The sequence below is a fragment of the Balaenoptera physalus genome (assembly GCF_965194825.1).
Source record: "Balaenoptera physalus genome assembly, chromosome: 2".
NCBI classification, from domain to species: domain Eukaryota; kingdom Metazoa; phylum Chordata; class Mammalia; order Artiodactyla; family Balaenopteridae; genus Balaenoptera; species Balaenoptera physalus.
The window spans coordinates 73423252-73450725 of NC_138883.1; the positions used below are offsets into that span (position 1 = coordinate 73423252).

The 27474-nt window shown below is 46.8% G+C and overlaps 3 protein-coding genes across 3 annotated transcripts in view; all 3 read left to right on the forward strand.

Moving 5' to 3' along the window:
• Positions 1-226: 226 nt before the first annotated feature.
• The window catches only part of LOC309654699 (uncharacterized protein), a 55107-nt gene continuing 27859 nt past the window's right edge, over positions 227-27474 (forward strand). The window contains 9 exon segments of the mRNA XM_082449109.1: positions 227-3148; positions 3151-3277; positions 4337-4484; positions 4938-5073; positions 5273-5530; positions 6186-6326; positions 7082-7159; positions 19961-20180; positions 20558-20666. Coding sequence (XP_082305235.1) covers positions 3083-3148; positions 3151-3277; positions 4337-4484; positions 4938-5073; positions 5273-5530; positions 6186-6326; positions 7082-7159; positions 19961-20180; positions 20558-20666 — 1283 coding nt within the window. The 5' untranslated portion in view covers positions 227-3082.
• On the forward strand, positions 10042-20128 carry LOC309655143 (mast cell protease 3-like). The gene is made up of 2 exons (XM_082450053.1): positions 10042-19153; positions 19633-20128. Exons 1-2 carry the CDS (start codon positions 19053-19055, stop codon positions 19727-19729), a joined length of 198 nt encoding a protein of 65 aa, XP_082306179.1. The 5' UTR covers positions 10042-19052; the 3' UTR covers positions 19730-20128.
• LOC309655135 (granzyme H-like) lies at positions 20747-26532 on the forward strand. The gene is made up of 5 exons (XM_082450022.1): positions 20747-23582; positions 24681-24841; positions 25266-25401; positions 25602-25859; positions 26273-26532. The coding sequence occupies exons 1-5, from the start codon at positions 23529-23531 to the stop codon at positions 26414-26416; spliced, it is 753 nt and encodes a 250-aa protein (XP_082306148.1). The 5' UTR covers positions 20747-23528; the 3' UTR covers positions 26417-26532.

Here is a 27474-nt window from a genome sequence, read left to right on the forward strand (position 1 = left end):
ATATTGGCCTGTAGTTTTCTTTCTCTGTGACATCTTTGTCTGGTTTTGGTATCAGGGTGATGGTGGCCTCATAGAATGAGTTTGGGAGTGTTCTTTCCCTTGCAACTTTTTGGAATATTTTGAGAAGGTTGTGTGTTAACTCTTCTCTAAATGTTTGATAGAATTCGCTTGTGAAGCCATCTGGTCCTGGGCTTTTGTTTGTTGGAAGATTTTTAATGGCAGTTTCAATTTCAGTGCTTGTGGTTGGTCTGTTCATATTTTCTGTTTCTTCCTGGTTCTGTCTTGGAAGGTTTTGCTCTTTTAAGAATTTGTCCATTTCTTCCAGGTTGTCCATTTTATTAACATATAGTTGCTTGTAGTAATTTCTCATGATCCTATGTATTTCTGCAGTGTCCGTTGTTACTTCTCCTTTATCATTTCTAATTCTATTGATTTGAGTCTTCTCCGTTTTTTTCTTGATGAGTCTGGCTAATGGTTTATCAATTTTTTTTATCTTCTCAAAGAACCAGCTTTTAGTTTTATTGATCTTTGTTACTGTTTACTTCATTTCTTTTTCATTTATTTCTGATCTGATCTTTATGATTTCTTTCCTTCTGCTAACTGTGGGGGTTTTTTGTTCTTCTTTCTCTAATTGCTTTAAGTGTAAAGTTAGGTTGCTTATTTGAGTTGTTTCTTTTTTCTTAAGGTAGGATTGTATTGCTATAAACTTCCCTCTTAGAATCGCTTTTGCTGCATCCTATAGGTTTTGGGTTGTCATGTTTTCCTTGTCATTTGTTTCTAGGTATTTTTTTATTTCCTTGTTGATTTCTTCAGTGACCTCTTGGTTATTTAGTAGTGTATTGTTTAGCCTCCTTATGTCTGTATTTTTTTCCAGATTTTTTCCTGTAATTGATATCTAGTCTCATAGCATTGTGGTTGGAAAAGATACTTGATATGATTTCAATTTTCTTAAATTTACCAAGGCTTGATTTGTGACCCAAGATATGATCTGCCCTGGAGAATGTTCCATGAGCACTTCAGAAGAAAGTGTATTCTGTTGTTTTTGGAGGGAATGTCCTATAAATATCAATTAAGTCCATCTTGTTTAATGTATCATTTAAAGCTTGCATTTCCTTATTTATTTTCATTTTGGATGATCTGTCCATTGGTGAAAGTGGGGTGTTAAAGTCCCCTACTATGATTGTATTACTGTCAATTTCCCCTTATATGGCTGTTAGCACTTGCCTTATGTTTTGAGGTGCTCCTATGTTGGGTGCATAAATATTTACAATTGTTATATCTTCTTCTTGGATTGATCCCTTGATCATTATGTAGTGTCCTTCTTTGTCTCTCGTAATAGTCTTTATTTTAAAGTCTATTTTGTCTGATAGGAGATTGCTACTCAAGCTTTCTTTTGATTTCCATTTGTATGGAATATCTTTTTCCATCCCCTCACTTTCAGTCTGTATGTGTCCCTAGGTCTGAAGTGGGTCTCTTGTAGACAGCATATATACGGGTCTTGTTTTTGTATCCATTCAGCCAGTCTATGTGCGTGGGCTTTCTGTAGTTGCGACGAGCCGGGGCTACTCTTTGTTGCGGTGCGTGGGTTTCTCATTGCGGTGGGTTCTCTGTTGCAGAGCACGGGCTCTAGGCACATGGGCTTCAGTAGTTGCATCATGCGGGCTCAGTATTTGTGGCTCACAGGCTGTATAGCACAGGCTCAGTAGTTGTGGTGCACAGGCTTAGTTGCTCCGCAGCATGTGGGATCTTCCCAGACCAGGGCTCGAACCCGTGTCCCCTGCATTGGCAGGCGGATTCTTAACCACTGCGCCACCATGGAAGTCTCTCTAATTTTCTTAATAACATATACTACCGCTAAAATATAAAAACTAATTTTATTTTTAAAATTTCTACCACTGGGCAAGCTAAGTTCAAAAATGTAGAGGCTTGATAAATGTATTTGGTTTGATAAGGAGGATATTTACCCTGGAATTATGTCTTTTGATGCATAATATTCCTCATAGAAAATTTGTAAAGTACCGAAATGTAAAGATGGAACCTTAAATCACCAGACTCTAATCACTGAGAGATTCTTTGTTGTTCTTGAACAGAACTGGGCTTGGGCTATTTAGAAAGAATGGTCCTTCATTTCCATTTCAGCAAGATCATTAGCAGAGTTTGTTCAGTCAATGTCATCCTATAATGTGCCAGGCCTGCTGTATCAGAAGTGTGGCTTTCTGCACACAGCACAGAGAATACTAAAAGGACAATTACTGGTCTTTGGTCACCCAGCATGCTTTCCCACTTCACATGGTATAGGCAACTTAGTAATTTGAACTTCCTTTGGCGAACCAGCCTTTTCTCTGTCTCAGTTCATGTGGTTTGGGTGAAACTGACCCCAGCCTATCCAAAGTAGGAGTGACCTAGGCTTAAATCATCCCTGGATTCAATTTCTAGGGTCAGAGTGATTCATGAATTTAGGCCAATAAATGCCAAGTGCAGAACGTTTGTTTCCAAACATTAGCAAGAGAGATGGACTCTATCACTCTGAGCATTTGTAATTCAAAAAAAAAAAGATGTTAAAAGTCCCCTAGAAAGGAAGCTAAGGTGATGAATGGGTGCCTATATAGATTTAGTACATGGTGGCCATGCTCTGTTATTGTCCTGTGCATCCCTCAACCACAGCCCTTCCAGAGTTGCACTCTGGTCACATATGTTTCTTTCTCTTCCACCAGACAGTCAAGCTCTCTAAGGGAAGGAGACATGTGCAGTATGTTTGGTCATAGCATACAGAAGAGCCTAAACTCACACCTGCTAAAGAAATCATCCTGTGGACTTAGCAGCATGGAAATGAGGCCTCGGTGGTTCAACCACTGAGGACTCAGGTTTCTGGGCTCCAGGACATCTACTGGTCAATACCACATCCTACGGTCCCCGCCCTGTATTCTTGGGTTCCTGCTCTAGGCTGGAACAAGTGGTCTGCTCTGAGTCATCATCTGTGGGTACCCGTGTGGTCACTGCATGTTTCTCACACAACCACCCAGAGAACGTCATCAGGTAGACAGAGTGGGGGTGAGGCAGCTTTCATAGAAAGCCTTCTAGGATGAAGCGTCACAAAACCAGAGGGGAACAAGAGGTCACTGAGCCCACTTGCACCTCCTTCCTCTCCTGCGGGGGCTAAAAAGAGAGCAAGGAGGAAGCGCCAGCAGCTCCGACCTGGGCAGCCTTCCTGGAAAGATGCAGCCACTCCTGCTCCTGCTCCTGTTGGCCTTTTTACTGCCTCCCAGGGCAAAGGCAGGTGAGTGACCATCCCCACCCTCAGAGGCCCAACCTCTTACCCCAGTTGGCACCGCTCACCTGCCCCTTCTGCACATCCCTGATCCGTCTATCCACCGGGAACATTCTGAACACCAGCTCCCGTCCCACCTCATACCCCCAAGTATGATGCTGGATATGCCACCAGCAGGAGTGACAGAGCAAAGGCTGTTCTCAAGAAAAGCCAGTGGGTACTATCCCCTCCTCCAGCCCTACCTTTGCTGTGTGGAAAGTCGAACTTTCCTAGAAGTGATGGCAGAGGGTCGGAAACTGGAAAAGAGAAAATAATCAATTCCCCTGAAGAGGGCAGAGTGGGCCTGGCTTCTGCATCTAGGATGAGACAGGTGTTCCCTTAGCAACTGCTCAGCAGACCTCGGAGTTGGTGCTGTTGCCTTTGCTCAATCCCCAGGCTCCTCAGTCCCTTTCCCCAACTCTGCTTTTCTTCCTAAGCCATTCGTGGCTCCCCTCTCTCAAGAATGAAGCCACTGTTGGGCAGACCAGAACTTCTCTCCTCTCCAGAATCCCACCAGCATTGGTCCTACCAACAACCCCCTTCCAGAGGCCCATTTTGTGTGTGTGTCAGTGGGGGGATGGGCAGGGGGGTGGTCATTCCTTCATGTAGTCAACAAATGCTTATTGGGCACTTACTACATGTCAGGCCCTGGGAAATAGGCTATGACGACATCTAGATCCCTACTCTAAAGTCCTGAGCACTGGAAAGCAAGGTTATCCTAGACATCACGGGATGACAGGGCCCTTAGAAACTCTTTGAAACAAAGCATAGTCAGGAGAGGAATGTTCAGAAGCCTCTAGGACTTTGCTGTACCTAAGACAGGTAGGCTCACCTCCAACTATGTGTGGAAGACAGTTTCACAGACCCAGACTGCTGCTCTTCCCTTTTCTAGAAGAGGACGTTGAGGCCCCTCACACCCCCAACCTCAGGCCAGGCTGGACCTGCAGTGCCCAGCAGTTCTGAGCAACAAGCCGATGCCTGCCAGGTGCAGTCAGTGGTTGCACACAGCAGAACAGTCTTTTCCTTCAGGGGAGATCATCGGGGGCCATGAGGCCAAGCGCCACTCCCGCCCCTACATGGCGTTTCTTCAGATCTGGGACCAGGATGACCGCAAAAGGTGCGGTGGGTTCCTGATTCGAGAGGACTTTGTGCTGACAGCCGCTCACTGCTGGGGAAGGTGAGGAGCCGAAAGTAGCCCGCACCCTCCTGAGAACCCCTGGCAGGGAGCCCTGCCTTTTTCTCCGGAAGCAACCAGGCTCCTAGGAACACTTGAGCTGGGAGGGTTGGGTGAGAAAGAGGGCAGGGGGGTGGGGCAGGTCAGTGCCAGAGGCACTGCTGAAGTAAGAGAGACTAGAGATAGGGCATGCCTTGGTATCAGAATGCAAACTAATGCAATTTCACATGTTTTCCTGGGGCTAACTGACCCTTGGGAGCCACTGTGCCCTTACCAATGGCTCCAGAATCCGACCTTGGCTGCCAGGAAACAGAGGGCACAGGCAGCTCAGCCCCTGGGGCCCTCCTGTTGCCTGCATTTCCCCTCAGCTGCAGCCCTGCCCTGGTGTCACCTGCCCTTCACGGCTCCTGTGCTGTATCTCCTGTAACTCCACCTCCTGCTCTGCTCTCTGTGCAGCTCAGTCAACGTCACCCTGGGGGCCCACAACATCAAGGTTCGGGAGAGGACCCAGCAGGTCATCCCGGTGAGAAAAGCCATCCCCCACCCAGACTATAATAAAAAGAACTACTCCAATGACATCATGTTACTAAAGGTAAACCTCCTTGCTTCTCCTGCCCTCCTGGAAACAGATCATTTCCCCTCCCACCGCCATGCATCCCTTTCCTCCCTCCCACCTGGCTGCCTGACCAGTCCCTGTGGCTCAGGTGAGAGGGAAGACACTGCAGCATCATTGCCATGTCCAGGCCTGGGGACCACTGGCTGAGCTGGACTCTCTTGCCTCTTCCCATCAGCTGGAGAGAAAGGCCAAGCAGACTGCAGCCGTGAGACCCCTCAGCCTGCCCAGGGGCAAGGCCCGGGTGAAGCCAGGACAGGTGTGCAGTGTAGCCGGCTGGGGGCAGGTCGCTATGGGCACGTACTCAGACACACTGCAGGAGGTAAAGCTGACCATACAGGAGGATCAAAAGTGTGAATCCCACTTACGCAATTATTACAACAACGCCATTCAGCTGTGTGTGGGGGACCCAAAGGAAAACAAAGCTTCCTTTAGAGTGAGTATGACCACCTACCTTGCTTGGCTCTGGGGAGACGCGTGTTTGCAGAAGATCTGGGACCAGGGGACCCAAGCAGTGTGGGAACTGCCCCACCCTCTAAGCTGGGACCTTTCTCTCCAGGAAGAGAAGGGGGAACAGCCGGAGCTGGGAGTGCCTAGGGCCCCTGTACGCCTACAAAAGACCTGTGGTGAATCTAAACCTGGTGCTCCTTCAGAGGGGGAATTTGCAACACACTGAGGCACAGGTGTTAGAAAACTGGGCTTCCTGAGTGTGTGCAGTTAAAACCAGGTGCCTCCTCAGGACTGGAACCCACCTGGCTTAATGAGCTCATCCTCCCTGATGAGTGTCAGCCCACCAACCTGCTTCCATGTCCTTGAACAGCAGCTTGGAACCAACAGTCCCACAGCGTCTTGACAGAGAAAGGATCTGAGACCTGGGGGAGGAGGGGGAGCTGCCACCTGGTGAAGTGAAGCTGTGACAATGTCCAGGGTCAGGGCTTGGCAGCCGAGGGGACCAGGGGGGCCTGCCCTGCCCTCTGATCTCCTACCTGGAGGCCATGCAAGGTGGCCTCCCCCGAGAGGGGGCTTGGGACGGCAGGGGGGACAGGACCAGGAGGAGACCTGGCTCATTCCTTCCCCTTCTCTGTCCGCAGGGGGACTCCGGGGGCCCGCTGGTGTGTAACAATGTGGCCCAGGGCATTGTCTCCTATGGACAAAAAAATGGGTCACCTCCACGGGCCTGCACCAAAGTCTCAAGTTTCCTGCCCTGGATAAAGAAAACCATGAAAACCCTCTGACTGCGGAACCAGACCTTCTTCCCTGGAGCTGATCCAGAATCACACTGGGGGGTTGGGGGTATCAGCAGCTGAATAAATGTCTCTCAGCTGAGCAGGAAGGGCTGGTTTCTCGTTTACTCATTGACCCTTCTTCATAGGCACCCACTCTATATTTTGAAAGCCAACGACAAAATTTTGCTGTTTTCTGCTTCCACCTCTTCCCCCTCCCGCCATCTCTTCCCATAAACCCCATGCAAAGCTGTTACCCAGGTCGTGCATACCCACACCTGTCTTTCAGGGCCTGCCCTCCTGCCAGGGCTGAAGCTGAGCGCCATCAGGAGAAAACATGAACCTCTCTGGTCCTGGGGCTCAGGGTGAGCTTCTTGGCTCCTTGCCCTGTGTTACATGGCGGAGAGGAGGGGATCGCACCATGGGTCCTGGACACCAAGCAGGCACAGCCTGGGGCTGCAGCTCCAGGAAAGAGCCCCACCACTGGGGAGGGGAGGCGCCTTCCTGAGCAGACGTTTCTGTCCCACAGCCAGGGAAGCTGGCGCAGAGCAGGGGTGGGTCTCTGGAGAAGCTCCTCATTCTCACCTAGGCTGGGCGTCCTCCCAGCCCTCCTCGGAGCTCACGGACCAGCTCTGCCTCCAGGCCCCAGGCTGCCGCTTGTCCCTCCCTGCTCACCACCACGAGTTCTCAGAGCCCACCGACTCCTGTGCCCTCCAGACCGCACTGATCTGAGCTGACCCCTTCCTCATCTCCTTCCCACCCAGGACACCCTGAGCACCCTGGGGTTCCAGCAGGGCATCACCACGGAGATGCCAACCCAGCTCATGCCCTGGCAGAGAGGGGTATCAGAGGGACCAGGCCTGTGCTGGCACCAGGCAGGGCCCATGAGGGATGTCTGTCCAGAACCCTTGGCCGCATCTCTCTCCTGGGCAGGGCCAGCTCAATCCCCTCATCCAGCCCAGTGCCCCCCATGTGTTCAGGGTCCACTGGCCACCTGGTCACTCAGTAGCCTGAGTCCCTTTCAGCCTGTCCCTTTAGTCACTGCTGGCCTCTAGGCTAAGATTCCCTGCTGGTTACCTGGGACCTTTTGAGTTAGAAAGGGCTCCTGTCTTTAGTAGGACTGAAAAGCACGATGTTTTTCATCAATCAGCACACGCACTGATTGAGCACCTACTAAGTGCCAGACACTGGGGTTGTACAGTGGACATAAGATAGGTGTAACAGAGAAGAGCCAAATCTGACTACATGTTGGATCTGTTTCTTTTACTTTAACCTTTGCTTTCCGTTGCTTTTGTTCACTAAAAGGATACTGTCTATACACAATGGCCTGCCTCAGGGAACCCTGCCTCTCTGCCTGAATGTTAAACGAAAGTGCCTTTGTTCAGGGAAACATCCTGACCCTGTCCACCTTTGGATGGTTGCAAGAAAAAAGAAATTGGACTTCCCTGGTGGCACAGTGGTTAAGAATCCACCTGCCAATGCAGGAGACATGGGTTCGAGCCCTGGTCCAGGAAGATCCCACATGCCACGGAGCAACTAAGCCCGTGCACCACAACTACTGAGCCTGCGCTCTAGAGCCTACAAGCCACAACTACTGAGCCCACGTGCCACAACTACTGAAGCCCATGCACCTAGAGCCCATGCTCCACAACAAGAGAAGCCACCACAATGAGAAGCCTGTGCACCACAACGAAGAGTAGCCCCCGCTTGCCACAACTAGAGAAAGCCTGTGTGCAGCAACGAAGACCCAACGCAGCCAAAAATGAATGAATGAATGAAAATAAATAAATAAATAAATTTATTTATTAAGAAAGAAGAAACTATCACATCGCCTCCCCGAGGAAAGAAATTAGCACATCCCCTCCCGAAGGCTGGCCATTCCAGGGGACATTTGCCAATCTTATGGCCTTTTTACCTTACTTCCTCATCTCCTCTCCCATCTCTATTCTATAAAAGAAACTGGCATCCAAACCAAGATAAGATGGTTAGTTTTGAGACTTTAGTCGGCCATCTTCTTGGTCTGCCAGCTTTGCAAATAAAGTCCTATACCTTGCCTCAATACCTCGTCTCTGATTTATTGGCCCATCATGCAGCAAGCAGAGCAAGTTTGGACTCTGTAACACAGGTTCTATCATCTGAGCGCAGGTGGAACTGACAGTGTTGACTTTCATCTGAATCTGTTATCTCCCTTCCCACCTTCACATGATTCCACCTGAGGGGCCTAGATCTCTTTATCCCTGTGGGCAGCCCACAGGGATAAAGCATTTGTGTTTATTTTTATTGCTGGTTACACTCTGTAGAAGTGTTATTACATGTGACTCTAGAACAAGTCATTTGTTTTCTAGATGTGAAGATCCTGCTCTGCTCACTGGAGCATCCTTGTCCCCTAGGGGAGAGGGTAGCAGGGAGGGAGGAAGAAGGAACGAGGGCAACCTTATTTCTTTTACTCTAAAAGTAGCAGGTAGGAGTGTCATTGCACACATTCAGATGGTAGGGAAACCCATAGGAAGTATTTGTTTGAAGGAAATCAGAATCTGAGTCTACACGCTCATCCTGTTGGATGGACCAAAAACATTATCCCTGTCATGACTGCAAGCTCCTGCTTGTGCAGATGAAACTGGAATCAGGGAGGCCCATGTGGTCTGGACAAATGGAGAAGCGTCTCTGCTCTTTAGGCCATCACGGTTACTGCTGCATCCACACAGTCCAAGACGACCTAGACTTTTCAGACTTAGGAAGGAAAGCCTTGGAGGCCACCATGTAGAGTATGTGATTTTTTGCTGAGCAAGGATCTCCCTGTGCTGGGCTCACCTCGCCAGACACTCCCAGCAGCCATCCATCCAAGGTCTTGCACCGCTATGCAGCACTGCCTGGGAGGTGAGCGTCAGTTCTAGCTCTGTGATGGTGCCATCCTGCCCCCAAAACACACCATGCTCCTCTGCGGCATGGGGTCAATACTCTGGGATCACGTAACCCTCAAAAGCATGCCGTTTCCCATCTTTTTGTGCACAAAGCATGCAGCAACGTAATCTCCTAATGACCTGGGCACTTTTACAAAGGAAGAGCAGTGATGTCACACAGCTTCTGATTTAGAGCTGAAAAAAACCCTAAAGCATACTAAGGACCTGGCTCCTTGATTGAAAAAGACAAAAAGGAAAATGTAGAAACAAAACAAAAACAGCATTTTAAAAAGTTGCCCAGCCACATACATGTTCAGCTCAAGTATTACATTTATTTTGAGGAAATGGTTCTATGATTTAAAACAGGTTTAAGAATCTTTGTTGCAGACCCTCATTCTCCTTTGAGAGATGAGGGAGACAAAGTCCCAGGAGGGGGTAGTGACCAACTGGAGGCACCATAGAGTTAGGACAGAGCCTGGACTGAGCCAGGCTCCCTGACAGCCAAGCCAGCAAGAGGCCTTCCATGTTTTCTAACTCCTGCCCTTGTGATGACTTCCTGGCATCCTTGGACAAGACATGAGCCTCTGCTCAGACACCTACCTCCCCGGAGAGCAAGCCTCTGGGCTCCCGTGGCAGCCATTCTCTGACAAGTATTCAAAACACCTTCCTGGTGAGCTGGTCTGTCTGCTCATGGGCACACGTGGATGGAGGCAGGTAAGTACCTGAAACATGCTGATTCCTTCAAATCTTCTTGTCCTTAGAAGTATCCTCTGTCCCCCACCTTCAAGGAAACAATTGTTGCCTTGCTTAAAGATCTCTGTAATGGAAATAAAAAATGAAATGCAGTAAAACATCTCTGCAATGACCTCTAATGAAATGCCTCTACTCACCAAGACCCTCTCCCATCACCCCTCTTGCCCTCCAGACCCACAAGAAGACTCAGGTCCCAGTGTGGTTGGAGAGAGAACTGCCAAGCCAGCTCTGGGGCGAGAGACCTAAAGGGATGCAAGTTCTTGCTAATTCCTCTTGGGAATGTGCATTGGAACAGGGATGGCTCTGCCTTCCCTGCCCATGACCATACTTCTGCCAATAGCACTCACTGTAGACTTGCAGAACTTCCAGGGTTTATTTCCTGTCTTGGTATCCCACACAATACCCTTTTGGCCAACAAACACATTTCTCTATGAAAAAAGTTCAGCAAAAGTTTCCTTTCTTTCCAGAGGCATATTGCTAGACTACATTTCTTATTCAGAGTCAAGAGGCTCAATGAACATGTGTTAATCAGATAAGACAAAGAAAATCACATCTAAGCAGGTAATAGTCAAATTAATGAAAATCAAAGATAAAGAGAAACAGTTGACCATAGGCAGAGGGGAAAAGAAGATACATTACTTGAGGGGAAACAAGAATCACAACGAGCTTCTTGTCAGAAATAATGGAAGTCAGAAGGCAGGGAAATAACACTTTTAAATGATTGAAAGAAAAAAATAGGCAACCTATTTCTGGAATTCAACCTAGAATTCTATGTCTAGAGAAAATATTGTTCAAAAATGAAGACATTTTCAGAAAAACAAAGGTAAGAGAATTTGTTGCCATCAGACCTGCACTGCAAGAAATACTAAAAGAAGTCTTCAGGCTGAAGGAAGATGATTCCCCCATTTGCAAGCAGGAAGGGAAAAACAAAAATAAAAGTGTAAAATGTGGACTCAAGATGGTGAAGTAGGAAGACCCCGAGCTCACCTGCCCCCAAGAACACATCAAAACTACAACTAAATATAGAGCAACTCTTGCTGAGAATAACCTGAAGACTAGAAGAATAGCTCTTCTGCAAGCAAGGCTATTAAAGCACACATACACACACACAGGGAGTCTGGGAAGAGGAGGAGGTGATATCTAGGCAAGACCTTTATCCCTAGTGATGACCCATAAAACAAGGGGATGTCATAGACTCAGGGATCCTCACTGTGAAGAGAGGGGGTTTGAGCTTCATATTAGGCACCAGAGCCCTGGGGTCTGACACTGAAAAGGTGAGACCCATTAGCTGGTTTAAAAATCATTGGACTTACTGGAGGGCTCTCCCTAGACTCCACTCTTGAAGAGTGCATAGACTTGCTCCCAGTCCCCACACCAGGCAGCATACTGAAAACTGCCCGTGTTTTGTTTTTTTCTTTTTAAGAAAAAAAGGGAGAGAACCCAAATAAATAAAATAAGAAATGAAATAGGTGAAGCTACAACTGATACCACAGAAATACAAACAATCATAAGAGAATACTGCAAAAAAGTTATATGCCAACAAATTGGACAACCTAGAAGAAATGGATGAATTCCTAGAGATATACAATCTTCCAAGACTGAATCAGGAAGAAATAGATCATCTGAACAGGCTGATAACTAGAATTGAAATTGATTCAGAAATCAAGAATCTCCCAGTAAACAGAAGTCCGGGACCAGACAGCTTGACAAGGGAATTCTACCAAACATTTAAAGAGTTAATACCTATCCTCCTCAACTATTCCAAAATAATGAAGAGGGAACACTCACAAACATTCCATGAGGATAACATTACTCTGATACTGAAACCAGACAAATACAAAAGAAGAAAGAAAGAAAGAAAGGAAGAAAGAAAGAAAGGAAGGAAGGAAGGAAGGAAGGAAGGAAGGAAGGAAGGAAGGAAGGAAGGAAGAAAGAAAGAAAGAAAGAAAGAAAGAAAGAAAGAAAGAAAGAAAGAAAGAAAGGAAGGAAGGAAGGAAGGAAGGAAGGAAGAAAGAAAGAAAGAAAGAAAGAGAGAGACAGAGAGAGAGGGAAGGAAGGAAGGGAGAGAGGGAGGGAGGAAGAAAGGAAGAAAAGAAGGAAGGAAGGAAGGAAGGAAGGAAGGAAGGAAGGAAGGAAGGAAGGAAGGAAGGAAATACAAAAAAAGAAAATCCCTGACCTACATAGATGCAAAAATCCTCAATAAAATATTAACAAACCAACCTCAACAATACATTAAAAGGATCATACACCAAGATCAAGTGGGATTTATTCAAGGGACAGATGGATGGTTCCTTATCTGCAAATCAATCAATCCTACACCACATTAACAAAACAAAGAATAAAAATCACATGATCATCTCAATAGATGCAGATAAAGCATTTGACAAAATTCAACATCGATTCATGATAAAAACTCTCAACAAAGTTGGTATAGAGCGAACATGTCTCAACATAATAAAGGCTATTTATGACAAACCCACAGCTAACATCATATTCAACAATGAAAAGCTGAAAGCTTTTCCTCTAAGATTAGGAACAAGACAAAAAGGCCCACACTCACAATTTCTATTTAACATAGTATTGGAAGTCCTAGCCACAACAATCAGACAATAAAAAGAAATAAAGGCATCCAAATAGGAATGAAAGAAGTAAAACTGTCACTATTTGCAGATGACATAATATTATATATAGAAAACTCAAATGACTCCACCAAAAAAAAAACCAAAAAAGTGTTACAAGTAATAAATGAATTCAGCAAAGTTGCAGGATACAAGATGAATATATGGAAATCTGTTGGTTTTTTTATACACTAGTAATGAACTCTCAGAAATAGAAAGAAAAAAATCCCAATTACAACCCATCAAAATAAATAAAATACCTATGAATAAATTTACTCAAAAAGGTGAAAGATCTATACTCTAAAAACTATAAAACATTGATTGAAGGAAGTTGAATGAATAAATGGAAAGATATCACATGTTCAGGGATTGAAATAATTAATATTATTAAAATGAGATATGACCCAAAGCAATCTACAGATTTAATGCAATCCCTATAAAAATACCCATGACATTTTTCAGAACTAGAACAAATAATCCTAAAATTCATATGCAAAAACAAAGGACCCCAAATAGCCAAAGAAATGCTGAGGAAAAAGAACAAAGCTGGAGGTATCATCCTCCCTGACTTCAGACTATACCATAAAGCTACCATAATTAAAACAGTATGAAATTGGCACAAAAACAGACACAAAGATTAATGGAACAGAATAGAGAGCCCAGAAGTGAACACATGTACATAAGGTCAATAAATATACCACAAAGAAGGCAAGATAATACAATGGAGAAAAGACAGTCTCTTCAATAAGTAGTGTCAGGAAAACTGGACAGCTACATGTGAAAGAGTAAAATTGGAACATTTTCTCACACCATATACAAAAATAAACTCAAAATTTATTAAAGACCTTAAACCATTAAATTCTCAGAAGAAAACATAGGCAGTGCACTCTTTCGCATGGGTCTCAGCAATATATTGGGGTTTTTTGGATATTTCTCCTCAGGCAAGGGAAACAAAAGCAAAAAGAAACAAATGGGACCTAATTAAACTTAAAAGCTTTTGCACAGCAAAGCAAACCATCAACAAAACCAAAAGGCAACCTACTGAATAAGAGAAAGTATTTGCAAGTGATATATCTGATAAGCAATTAATATCTAAAATATATAAAGAACTCACACAACTCATTATCAAAAAAAAAAAAACCCAATTGAAAAATAGGCAGAGCACAGGGAACTATACTCAATATCCTGTGACAAATCATAATGGAAAAGAATATGAAAAAGAATATATATAACTGAATCATTTTGATGTGCAGCAGAAATTAACACAACATTGTAAATCAATTATACTTCAATAAAAAAAAGTTTTTTAATGGGCAGTCATCTGAATAGACATTTTTCCAAGGAAGACATGCAAATGGCCAACAGATACATGAAAAGACGTTCAACATCACTAATCATCAGGTAAATGCAAATCAAAATCACAGTGAGATATCACCTCACACTTCTCAGAATGGTTATTGTCAAAAAGATAAGAAATAACAAATGTTAGCAAGGATGTGTTGAAAAGAAAAAACTGGTATCCTGTTGGTGGGAATAAAAATTGGTTAAGCCAGTATAGAAAACAGTACTGAGGTTCCTCAAATACTTAAAAATAGAACTACTATGTGATTCAGCAATTCCACTCCTGGTTATATATCTGAAGAAAACAAAAAAAACTAGTTCAAAAAGTTATACCAATGTTCACAGAAGCCAAGCTATGGAATCAATCTCAGTGTCCATCAACAGATGCATGCATAGAGAAAATGTGGCATATATATATGCACAACAGAATATACTCAGCCATAAAATAAACAATGAAATTTACCATTTGCAACAACATGGATGGACCAGGAGGGTATTATGTTTAGTGAAATAAATCAGATAAAGACAAATACTGTACATTTTCACTTACACATGGAATCTAAAATATAAAACAAATGAATGAATGTAATAAAACACAAACAGACTCATAGATACAGAGAAAAAAGCTAGTGGTTACCAGAGGGGAGAGGGTAATGGGAGAAAGAAGATAGAGAAAGGAGACTAAGAGGTAAAAACCACTAGGTATAAAAATAAATAAGATACAAGGATGTAATGTACAACACAGGGAATATAGCCAATATTTTATAATAACTTTATAGTGAGTATAAAAATGTAAAAATACGGACACCTGAAACTAATATAATATTGTAAATCAACTATAATCTAATTTTTAAAAAGTGACTAAGTGGAAAAGTATTTATATCAATTTCTTACATGGATTATTGACTTTAAGGCAAAAAATGCTTTAGTATTTATGGCATATAGTGGTGAAATGTATGACAAAAAGAACTCAAAGGGTCAGAAGGAAGACAAATGAAAATATATCATTACAATGTTCATATATGAAGTGGTATAGCATGAATTCAAGGTTGCCTGTAATACGTGAAGGAGGCATATTGTAATCCTAGAGTAATAGCTAAAATAATATAGAGAGATATAACTAAAAGCCAATAAAGAAGACAAAATGAGATACCACAAAATATAGCAGGAAAAGTAGGGCAAAAGAACAAAGAATAAATCACATTAATAGAAATCAAATAGCAATACGATATTCTTTAATCCAACCCTATCAGTAGCTGCATTAAATGTAACTAGATTAAATACTCCAAAGGACAGAGATTGTTAGTCTGGATAAAAATGCAAGACTCAACTATGTGCTGTTTAATGAGAAACATCTTAAATATAAAGACATGGATAGGAGGAAAGTAAACTTATGTGGGAAAAAAAGATGTATCCTGCAACACCAATTAAAAAAAAGCCTTACCCATGGTATATGCTGTTTAACTTTAGAACTTTGGGCCATCCAAGAGATGAGATAGAGTAGAATAATTATTTTCTTTTTTTCCTTTTGTTTTTTCTATTTATCTGAATAAGAGTGAAGTTGAGACTCTTTATTATTTTTTACATATATTTTACTGTGAATGCTCAGGTCTTTTGCCCATTCTATCAGGTTTTTGGTCTGTTTCTTCTGGATTTAGAGATCTTTGAATATTAGATTAGCTCCTTAATTGTGACATAGGTTGCAATAATTCTTTACAAGTTTGCTGCATGTAATTTGAATTTTCTTACACTCTTCTTTGATATACAAACTTTAAAATTTATTTTTTCAAATCATAATTTATTTATCAGTCTTTCTTTTAAAGTGTATGAATTTAGAGTCATTGCTAGAAAGGCTTTCTCCACTCTCACTTTCTAAAGGACTTTACCCATGTTTATTTCTAGGTAATATATGGTTTTATTTTGTGTATTTCAGTATACAAATATCTTACCTATTTGGACTTTATTCTGGTGGTTTCTGTGAGATACTGCTCCAACTTAATCTCTTAACAAATGACTATCCAGTTGTTCCTAAATCATTTATTAAAAGTCCATCTTTTCCCTTATGATTTGAATTTCTACCTTATTATAAACTTCATTTCCATATATACTTGTGAATGTTTATGAATTTTTCCATTGTGTTTCACTAGTCTCTCTCTCTGCTCATGATACAACACCACACTGTTTTTCGGAAAGAATTTTTATAGGCGTTCTTAAGATCTGATAGGCTAACCCTGTGCCGTACTATTCCTTTTTCTTTTTGACAATTTCCCTAGTGATTCTTTCATGCTTATTTTCCACACAAATTTTAGAAACAATCCAGACCTTGTGTAACACCAGGTGAAAAAATTGGGTGGGTTTTTTAAAATCACATCATATATATTACTTTTATAATCCCATTTATATATTAGCTTTGGGAGAATCAGTACCTTTTTGGTGTAGATCTGTCATATGTGAGAACTAAGAATATCTTGCTGTTTCTAAAGTCTGTTTTTGTGTTTTTCAGAAGTTCTTTAACATTTTGCACAAATAGGTTTTTCACAATTCTGGTTAAGGTTTTCCTAAGCCCCTCATCTTTTTTTGCTGCTACTATAACAGATTTTCTTCCCAGTTATATCTTCAAAGTGGTTATTATTTGTATATATGAAAGGTACAGATTTCCTTTTAATTTTGAAAAAATCTCCAGCTTATAGAAAAGTTGCCACTGCAATACAAAAACTTTTGTCTTCCAGACCCATTTGCGAGTAAAGTTAGTGACGTGATGCTCCATCAACTTCCCAAATACTTTAAAGTGTAATCCCTACAAACAAGGACACTCTTACAAAACCACAGTCCTACGATCAAACCCAGGGAATTAACACTGATGCCACCAATACCATCTAATCCTCACACAGTGAGAAACCTGGCTCATTAGCTTAATATGTTGACTTATTTGATTAATCCCCACAGAGATTTATATAACAGATCTCTCACTCATCTTCTCCAAGTGCCTCCCCTGCTTCCCCCAACCCAGGCTCTGGTGATCCACATCAGGCAGCCCCTTCATACCAATGCCCACCTCACCCTATTTATCCTGCTCTGACACATCCCGCCAGACTCCCCTCCCGCCCCGCCCCGACTCCATGAAGGCCTTTAAATCTCCCTTGAACTCCAATACCACCTAATAGCCAGTCCCTGTTTGAACACCCTCTTCAACCCACTTGGGCATCCACTCCCTGCCTCACATGTATTCTAATTACTCATCCAGGCTGCCCAGTGCAGGGTGTCCGAGCCCATGTAGGGAGTGTGTCCACACAGGAGAGAGGCCTGGAGTGGGCACGTTCCCACCCCACGCAGGCTTGGCTTGGACACCACGGTCTCATTTACTGTGGCTCCCCTGCCAGAATCCCTACTGAGAGCGTGCTTTGTTTCTTTAAGGTTTTGTTGCTTTTTAAGAGACTTGGGATCAAGATATTTAGAACCAACAATATTTTCAATTCCATGACTCTCTCCTTCTTTTCCGTTATGGGGACATGATCAGGATAATTTGTTTAGCAAATGGTACAGGGACATCAGAATGCAATTCTCTGGTTAGTGGTGTGGGAATCCTGCTTTGGCACCCTGGCATCCATTCTCACTTCACGTGGTATCAGTAATTCATTAAAAAGAGTAACTCTGGGGACAGGCAAACTTCTTCCATTCTCAGTGCACGTGGGTTGGACAGAGCAGACGCCAACCTATCCAAAGGCACTGACCTAGGCTTAGACGTATCAGTGGTTTCAATGGCTCTGACTAACCCTCCGGACCCCTAAAGCAGTGCGGCAGATTCTGCTTTGCTGTGACCGCCGTTGTGTATCTCCCATCCCACCCGCTCTCCTTACATGACTGCAACATTCCTCCTGCTGGGAGGTGGGGTCTATGACCCTTCCTTTTTAATCTGGTGGGGGCTCTTGATTGCTTCAATTAGAGGAATATGGTAGAATAGATGCTTCTGCCTGGCTCATTCTTTTTTTAGCAGATGCTCATTCTGGGAAAGCCAACCACTGTGTCGTGAGGGAGCCAAACAATCTCATGAACTGAGACTACTTGAGGGGACCTGGTGAAGAGAAACCAACGAACAGCAAGCACTAACCACTGGGTAGGTGTGAGTGAGCCTTCGGTTGATTCAGCCTCCAGGATTCAAGCCTTCCTGACACCAAGGGGAACAGAGGGGTGCCATCCACACTGTATCCTGACCAAAATGCAGATTCGTGCGTAAAAGCACCGTTGCTGCTGTTCTTAAACCACTCAGTTCTTTATAACTGGAATAAGCCCTCTTCAGCATCACTCTCACACCATTCTGTCCATCCCATACCAAGGATCTCACCATCTTTGTCTGATCATGACGGCTTGTCTCCTCCACCAGAAGCAAGAGATCTTATCTCCAATGTTTCCCACAGTCTCACACAAAAAAGAGGCCTCAATACACAATCACCCTGGTGATCTAAAGACAACCAAGAAAATTTATATATTCTTGAATCTATCATCATGAGACCCAGGTTGCTAGGGCTCAGGGACCTGCTATTGGCTGATTCAACATCTCCAACTACCCTTACTTGGAGCTGCCTTTCTTGTTTTCTGCTGCTGTGGTGGTGCTGAGCCGAGAGCTACGGGTCCTTCTGTGGTGACTGATAGTTCATGCTCCACTCAGACCCCAGGACTTGATCAGACAGAGCTGTGAGACTTTCAGAGAAACCTCATTTGATAAAGGTCACAACACCAGAGGGGACACTCAGGGTTAAAAGACCAGAAGGAAGCAGCGGCAGCTCAGATGTGGGCAGCCTTCCTGGAGAGATGCTCCCGCTCCTGCTGGCCCTTCTTCTGTCCCCCACTGGGGAGGCAGGTAAGTGACTGTCCTCACCATCAGAGGCCCAGTCCCATCCTGCACTGGAGCAACTCTGGTCAGGTGCTCCACTCATACGTGTCCTGGCCCTGGTCCATCTCCAGGAACTTTCTGAACTCTGGTCAAAATCCCTCAAAGACCAGCAAATCTGCTCCCATCTCCCCTCTCCAGCCTTTGGCTCCATGAGCACAGCGGGCAGGCTGCAATCTTTCTTCCAGGGAAAATCACTGGGGGCCATGAGGCCAAGCCTCACTCTCATCCCTACATGGCATTTCTTGAGTACCATGTTTCAGAGAAAAGTTTCATCTGTGGGGGTCTCCTTGTGCGTGAGGACTTCGTGCTGACAGCAGCTCACTGCTGCGGAAGGTGAGGAGCAGCACCTGGGCCCCCACCCCTCTGTAGACCCCTCACAGGGAACCCTCTTCTCAGGGGCTGCAGACGTGGGCCGCTAAGTAACGTAGGAGAGCTCTTCAGAGGACAGGTGAGCTTTGGGGAGAGAGGAACAGGTCAATGCGAGTGGCCCATGGAGAGAAGGGACTGATCAAAGGTGGGATGGAAGGAAGCTGAGGTTGCACCCTGGAGTCCAGAGTGCAGATGTGAGAAATTCCTGGTTTTCCTTAGAGACAGTCAAGCTCTGTGCAGGACTGAACACCCTAAGTGGACTCCAGGAACTTGCACCCAGCCCGGGCTGCCAGGAAGCAGACAGCACAGAGATGCTCAGCCCCAGGTCCCATACCTAGAATTCTCTCCCCTCCAGTCCCGCCCTGTCCCAAGCTGTGCTCTTTCCTTACGGCTCCTGGCCTGTATTTCCTGTGACTCCACCTCCCTCTCTGCTCTCGGTGCAGCTCAATCAACGTCACCCTGAGGGACCACAACATCTACCAGCAGGAGAGGACCCAGCAGGTCATCCCAGTGAGAAGAGCCATCCCCCCGAGGCTATGATCATAATAAGTGGGTCAACGCTATCATGTTACTGCAGGTAGGGCACGTGGCCGCACTGGTTCTTGCACACTTTCATCCTGGGGTTTTGAATCCCCCATGACCTCATTCCTGTCCCTCCTTCCAGTACGACCCCTTCAGTTGTCCCAGGGAAGTGAGGAAGGCAACCCCACAACTGTCCCTGAGGGCTTTGTGGGCCAAAAGTAGGTTAGAATGCCTTTCCTCTGCCTTCAGCTGAGGAGGAAGGCCTACCTGACCGCTGCTGTGAGCCCCATCAGGCTGCCCTGGAGAAGGGAGCTGGTGAAGCCAGGGATGGTGTGCAGTGTGGCCGGCTGGGGGCACCTGGGCGTGAACAATCCCGTGGCGGAGAAACTGCAGGAGGTAGAGCTTGAAGTCCAAAGGGATGAGGAATGCATCTCTCGCTACAAAGATTACAACACTACCACCCAGATATGTGCAGGGAACCCAAGAAAGAGGAAGGGTTCTTTTCTGGTGAGATCCCCAGTGTTATCCATGCAAAGCCCTGGGCACAGCCAAGCTGTGAGGGTCCGGGGCAGTGGGAACTAATCATATCCCTGTGTCCCCAGCCTTTTCTCCTATCCAGTCTCTGTCCTTTTTCCCTGGGGGCATGGAGACTGTCCCACCATCACATATGGGCAGAGGCTTCCTTGGGGAGGAGAAGGGGAGATTGTCAAGGCCAGGCTGAATCCTCAGGACCAACAGCCCCTGATATCAGCCAGGGCCCCCAACAGAGACCATCCACCCTGGGGCGGCACGGAGGACCACACCTGAAGAAGGTTCGGCTCAGCCCTTCCTCTCTCTGCCCACAAGGCGCCTCTGGGGGCCCCCTTGTGTGTAACGGCATGGCCCAGGGCATTGTCTCCTTTGGAGAAGAGAATGGGACACCTCCAAATGTCTACACCAGAGTCTCGAGCTTTCTGTACTGGATCCAAAAAACAATGAGCTACTACAAACTGCAGGGAGCAGATTGAGGTGCCCCTGGGATGGATCCCTCCATCTTCTCTGGGGTAAAGGTCAGAATGGCACTGGGCCAAAAGGGGGCAAAGGGGGGACTGCCTGGAACTTAATAAACTTTCATCTCTTGAGCAGAAATCATTGATTCCTATTTTATTCATTCAAACACATTCATTAGGCACCTACTGTGTCTGGCAACCATCCGTTCACATTTCTGATCTGTTACGGGCTTCCCCCTCCAACACACCACCCACCCTTCCAACTCTAGAATAAAAATTCCTGCTGCACTGACAGCCAGCTCCCTCCAGCCGCTCGTCCCCAGTGCCAGCCTCCCCTGCCAGGCTGACCATGGGCTCCATCAGAAAAGGGAGACACCTCCTCAGGAGAACACGACCCTCTTCTCGAGGACCCTCTTATCGCATCCATATGTCCTCCTCCTAATCCACACCCACTCCCCTGCCCCACCCTATCCCAGTGCCAATGTGGCAACATAAGAGAATCCAGATTTGGAAGGAGGACCACCTGAGAAGCTCTGGGGTTGAGGGGGGCACTTCTCAACCCCAGAAACAGAAATGTGGGGAGGCTTTAGAAATGTGTAGTGCTCCCATGCAGAGTTCCCTCTCCACATCAGAGCAGCCAGAGCTCCGAAGGCTGAGAGAGTTTCAGGGGGGCCTTCAGTATTCCCAGGCTCAGCTCAAGTGCCCGTCCCAGCTCTGTCCTGGAGTCCTGAGCCCAGGACCCTGTGCAACCTCTGGTGTCCTGACGGCACATCCTCCTTCGGCCCCAAGTGGCCTTGAAGGCGCTCTTCCATCTTGGTCTGAGCCAGCGTCTCCTCAACTCCCACTCTTCTCACCTATGTGTGTTAAAATATATTTATTTCCAAAGGAAACTCCCTGTAATGAAAATTATTGGTTTCAAGGGTATCCTAATGTTTCAAAGGTGTCTATAGCCCATATTTTATTGAGTAAATTTTTTCTTCTATTTTTCAATAATCTCTGAATTTTTAATATAAGAACATATTCAGAAAAGCAACCTCATTTTTAAAACATGCAGCTTCGAGATGGCTGGGCTGAAGAGAAGAACTGGTTTGCTGAATGTTTGCATGGTGAGTGAGCTTCATCTCTGGCAAAATGTGTTTTGGGTATAAAAGTAACATATATTCATCATAACATATTCATCATAGAAAGACAATTAAATACAGAACATATAAGTAAGAAAATTAAAATTACCAAGAATTCCACCATCCCAAGATCATCATCGTTCATGCTTAAGCATGTTTCCTTCCCCTCTTTTTCTATAAGTCCATAGAATGCTGTTTCTTCAACTGACTTGGGTTTGGGCTGTTTAGAACTCCTCATGCCTTCCCTGCCATCACTCTTCCTTCTGTCCTCATACTGGTGAGAGTGGTGGATCATCTGCAAATGTTTAGGATTACTATGCCCAGGGCCATCAGAGACGTGGTTCTCTGGACAGAGAATACTTAGTGGGTAGTAATTATTAGGATGACCGGCATCTGTTTCACCTTCAGTGCACACCAGTAAGCAGCATTTCTATAGAGGAAGCCCCTCCCCACTCACAGGCACCCTGATTTGAGTGGGACAGCCCCCATCTCAGCTCGAGGGGTGCTAAATACCTCAGCACAACCCAATCAGTCACTCACTTCCAATGGACCCAGTGATGGTTTGTTTTGGTCAAGTGAATACCAAGTCCAGGAATTTTGTTCAAGATTGTGGGATAAGAAAAGCTCTCTTGGACTTCCCCGGTGGCACAGTGGTTAAGAATCCACCTGCCAATGTAGGGGACATGGGTTCGAGCCCTGGTCCGGGAGGATACCACATGCCACAGAGCAACTAAGCCTGTGCACCACAACTATTGAGCCTGCACTCTAGAGCCTGTGAGCCACAACTACTGAGCCCACGTGCCGCAACTACTGAAGCCCGCATGCCTAGAGCCCGTGCTCTGCAACAAGGGAAGCCACTGCAATGAGAAGCCCGCACACCCCAACGAAGAGTAGCCCCTGCTCGCCACAACTAGAGAAAGCCCGCGTGCAACAACAAAGACCCAACGCAGCCAAAAATAATTAATTAATTAATTAATTTGAAAAAACAAACCACAAAAACAAAAAACCACCACCAAAAAAAAAAAAAGCTCTCTTTGTTGCAGAATGTTTACATTTAAAGAGGCGATTCTAAACACTTCAAAAATATGAGGCTGGGATGGTGGCAACATAAGAAATGGGGTTGCTGCGTAGGGTACTTGGGTATGTCTAGGTCTATCTGCTCCTAAAGCAAGTCCAGCCTCTACCTCACAATGGCACCAAGCAGACCCCCCTCACCATAGTCCTTGCCATCTTGTTCTCTACCCACAGATTCTAGGTCTACTCCAGCTGACAGCCAGCCTCTCAAGGGCAGGAGCTGTGTCTCTCATATTACACAATAGGACCTAGCCTATTGTGTAATTATTCAGGATTTCACCAGAATCGAAAAAGAACCAAGAGTCGAAAAATGAAGATATTCTTGATTCAGTCACTGAGGGGCTTCTGGGACCCAGCCCCTGTGCTGGCTGAACCACAGCCTTCACTTTCTTGTTCTTTCTTCTTGCTTTGTGACTCAGCGGTGGGAGTACAAGTGTGGTGACAGTATCGTTCTCACTTAACCCACGGCAGAGAACGTGGACGACCACGTTGCATGCTGACACCCGGCTCGGGGGGAGCACAGGTCTGGGAGGTCTGTGTGTGCATTGAGCCTGCCCTTCTTCCTTCCACTGTGTTTTGTGTCTGGAAGAAAGAAACACCAGCAGCTCCAACCTAGGCAGAACTTCGGGGAAGATGCAGCCTCTCCTGCTCCTAATGGCCTTTCTTCTGCCCCCCGGGCTGGGACTGGTGAGTGACAATCCCCATTCTTGAGGCCAGAGCCCATCTCACTAAACCTACTGTAGTCCTGACCCTTCTGCCCAGCTCAACTTTCTCAACCCCAGCTCCCGTCCCAAACCCAGACTAACAATTTCGATGCTGCATAGACACTCAGCGAGGATGGATGGCAGAAAGGAAGGGTAGGTCTTAGCCTAAAAGCTCTCGTGGGTCTTAGCCTCTCTCTCACCAGCAGGGAAAGTGGGTTGTGTATTTGGCAGAGGATGTGAAGCTACAAAACACAGGTAATTAAAATCCCTCACTTCAACCCAGGAATAGGCAGCTCAAGTGAACCCACTATAGTATAGGAATTGTCAGTGGACCCAGCTTAAGAACCAATGAAATTTCTCAGTGCCCTCCACCCCTCACTCCTGCCCAGGAGAGGAACCCAGGGGGTGATTGATCAGAAGTGGCTAGATGACAGCACCCAAAGCTCTCCGGGTGACTTGACTCTGCCCCAGGACCCAAGCAGCTCATTTTCTGCCCCATCTCCCCCACCTCCCAGGTCCTTGGCTGTCCCACTGCCTTTGGCAGTGCTCTCCCCCCATCCCTATGGCCTTGAATCCCACCAGCACTATCCCCACCAAACCTCAGCCTAAAGCTAATTGGAGGCTATTCACTCTTGCAGCCAAAAAACATCTACTGAGATCCTAGGTTGTGTTAGGCCCAAGGACATGAGGATTTTAGAAAATCCAATTCCGTAAGCTCATAGGTAATTATTAGAAAATGGCACAAATCAAGATGTTAGCAGAGGCTTAGAGGGGTCCCGGAGACTCAGCGGGAGTGAGGGCTCATCAGGGAGTCCCGTCCACGATTCTCTGGGCCTCCACCATCCGGAAGGCAGACCCGCCCTCCTCCACACATGTGTCTGATGCAGGACCTGGAGAACAAGCACTGACCCCTTTCTCAGAGGGAAATTCTGAGGCTTGAGGTTCAGAAAAGGTTATCCTACTGCAGTGAGAACCTGGGGGACTCTCCCCCGGTATCTGCAAGGCGCTGTCAACCCACCTCGACTGCCACCTCCCTGAACCTCCATCCTGACCACACCTCTCCCATCACCCCATCTTCCAGCCTTTTCTTTCAGAGGAGATCATCGGGGGCCACGAGGCCAAGCCCCACTCCCGCCCCTACATGGTGTTTGTTCAGTCTCTGGATAAGGAGAGTTGGAAGAGGTGCAGCGGTGTCCTCGTGCAAAAGGACTTTGTTCTGACGGCTGCTCACTGCAGAGGAAGGTGAGGGACAGCGGCCAGCCTACCCCTCCTGAGACCCCGACAGGGACCCCGTCCTCTCCACAGGGGCTGAGCCCAGGGGAACCCCTCCCTCACCCCGAGATCGTGGTAAGTCAGGACCACAAGACCTCATCAAACAAGCCATCTTAAGAGCCGCACTAGGGTGACGAAAAGCTGAGAAATGGGGCAGGTAAGTTTTGAGGTCAGAGGGTCAGAGGTGAGAGCAAGAGGCAAGGTTGAGAAGCGAGGGCCCACACGGGTCAAATAAAGCATCAGTGGAGGATGGAAGGGGGCACAGAGAGTGAAAATCCAAACTCAGAGTAATTTCACCATATTGCCTGAGAAAGCTCCCAGGATCCCTGCCCTCAGGTCATTGAGAAGCACAGGGCACAGAGTCCCCCCAGCTCCTGCTCTGCTCTCTGTGCAGTTTAATCAACGTCACCCTGGGGGCCCACAACATCAAGAAACAGGAGAGGACCCAGCAGGTCATCCCAGTGAGACGAGCCATCCCCCACCCAGACTACAATCCTAAGAACTACTCCAATGACATCATGTTACTGCAGGCAAGGAAACCTCCCACTCCTCCTGCCCTCCTGGGCACAGATCGTTTCCCCTCCACTACCGCCTGTCCCTTCCCTCCCTCCCATCTGGCTGCCTGACCAGTCCCAGTGGCTCAGGTGAGGGGGGTGGTCAGTGCGGCCTCATCGTGGCACCCAAGCCCAGAGACCATTGGCTGAGCTGGACTCTTGCCTCTTCCCATCAGCTGGAGAGAAAGGCCAAGAGGACTGCAGCCGTGAGACCCCTCAGCCTGCCCAGGGGCAAGGCCCGGGTGAAGCCAGGAAAGGCGTGCAGTGTGGCCGGCTGGGGGCAGGTGGCTGTGGGCACTCCAACCACCACCCTGCAGGAGGCAGAGCTGACGGTGCAGGAGGATCCCGTGTGCAAATCCCTCTTCCCCGGCTATTACAGCCAGGCCACCCAGATTTGCGTGGGGGACCCGAGGAAGGTGAAGGCTGCCTTCAAGGTCAGGTTCCTCGCATCTAAGCACACGGGCCCCGGGGAGAGGATCTTGGGGAGGTCTGGGAAGGGGACAGGCCACATCCTCATCCTCAGCTTGAGAGCTTGGGCAGCCAGGTCCACTAATCCAAAATTTAATTCTCTTCCCTGAGTGGATCAGGGTTGGGGGTGAGGAAGGATCAGTCATCCCGTAGCTGCGTTATCACCAGAGTTTCCATGAGGACTGACAGAAAGGTAGACCTGAGTCGAGCTGCAAAGAACAGTCAGAGCCAGGCTGGACCCCAGGAGCGAGGGAGGTGACCAGGCCTCCTCTGGCCCAGATCTTCCTCACAGCCCCTGACAGAGACCACCCAGTCTGGGGTGGCAGGTAAGACAGAACCGTGAGGAGGCCCACTCAGCCCTTCCTTTCTCTACCCACAGGGTGACTCCGGCGGGCCCCTTGTGTGCAAAAAAGTGGTCCAGGGTATTTTCTCCTATGGAAAATTGAACGGGAAATCTCCAGGAGTCTTCACCAAGGTCTCACACTTCCTGTCCTGGATAAAGAGAGCAATGAAGCGCCTCTAACAGCAGCTTGAGACTGACCTTTTTCTCTGCTGACCATCATTCTGTGGCAGCGGCAAGAATTCCATAAGGCTTAGCAGTGGGATCACGGGGCCACAATAAATGGATCTCTAGAGTGATTACGACTGAATTCCTATTTATTCATTGAACCACCTCAATATGCAACCACACTGCTCCAGGATGCCCTCTGCTGTCAGTTCTGGGTTTTGCTTCCCCCTTTCTCCCCAGCCCTCACTCCTCCCTAAATCCCATGCTGTCTGTATAGAGTCTCATTGATTTCTCAATCATGCTTCTTTAGTGCTTAGCCTTCTGCCAGGTCTGAGTCTAAAGTGAGGTCCATTAAAAAGGACAATCTTCTCTCCCCCAAAATGGTCCTCTCTGGGCCTTAGAAATTTCTTACCTTCTCTAAGCCAACCACTGTCACCAACCCCTCTTCAATTTGGCAGAACAAAGAACAGGTCAGAGGAGGGAAAATAACTCCAGGGACCTAGAATGTCAGGGGGTCATGCCATGGACACTCAGTTTCCTGTTTCCAGGGCCTCTCTCTCCAGTGAGGGCAGGCTTCTCCCGTAACCAGGACCGTCTAGAGCTTAGGAGGCTGAGATGTTCCCATGATGACCCTCAGCCTCACTGGGGTCCCATCTCCCTACTCTGCCCTGGGCCCAACATGGGACTCAGTCAACCTTGCTCCCTGTCTACCGTCCCACACCAGCCCCTGTTTTCTATCTGAGTGCCCTGGCCACCAGCTCCTTTCCATTCCAGCTCACGCTGTTTTGAGCCAGCCTCCCTCTCATCTCCCTAACAGAGCTCCCAGGGCCCCATGTGAATTCTCCTCCTTTGCCTGTCCCCTCCAAACCTGACTTGCCAGCCAGTACCTGCTGCTTATCAGAGGAGCCAGTACCCATCTCCCACCTGGGTGGGGCCATCTCAGGCCCTGGATCCAACCCAGCATCCTCCAGGGGCTCAGCCACCTCCAAGGCCTGTGTAGTCACTCAGCAGCCTAAGCCCTTTTCCGCCTGGCCTGGCCTTGGACCCCTGACTCTCCCTGCTGACAACCAGGT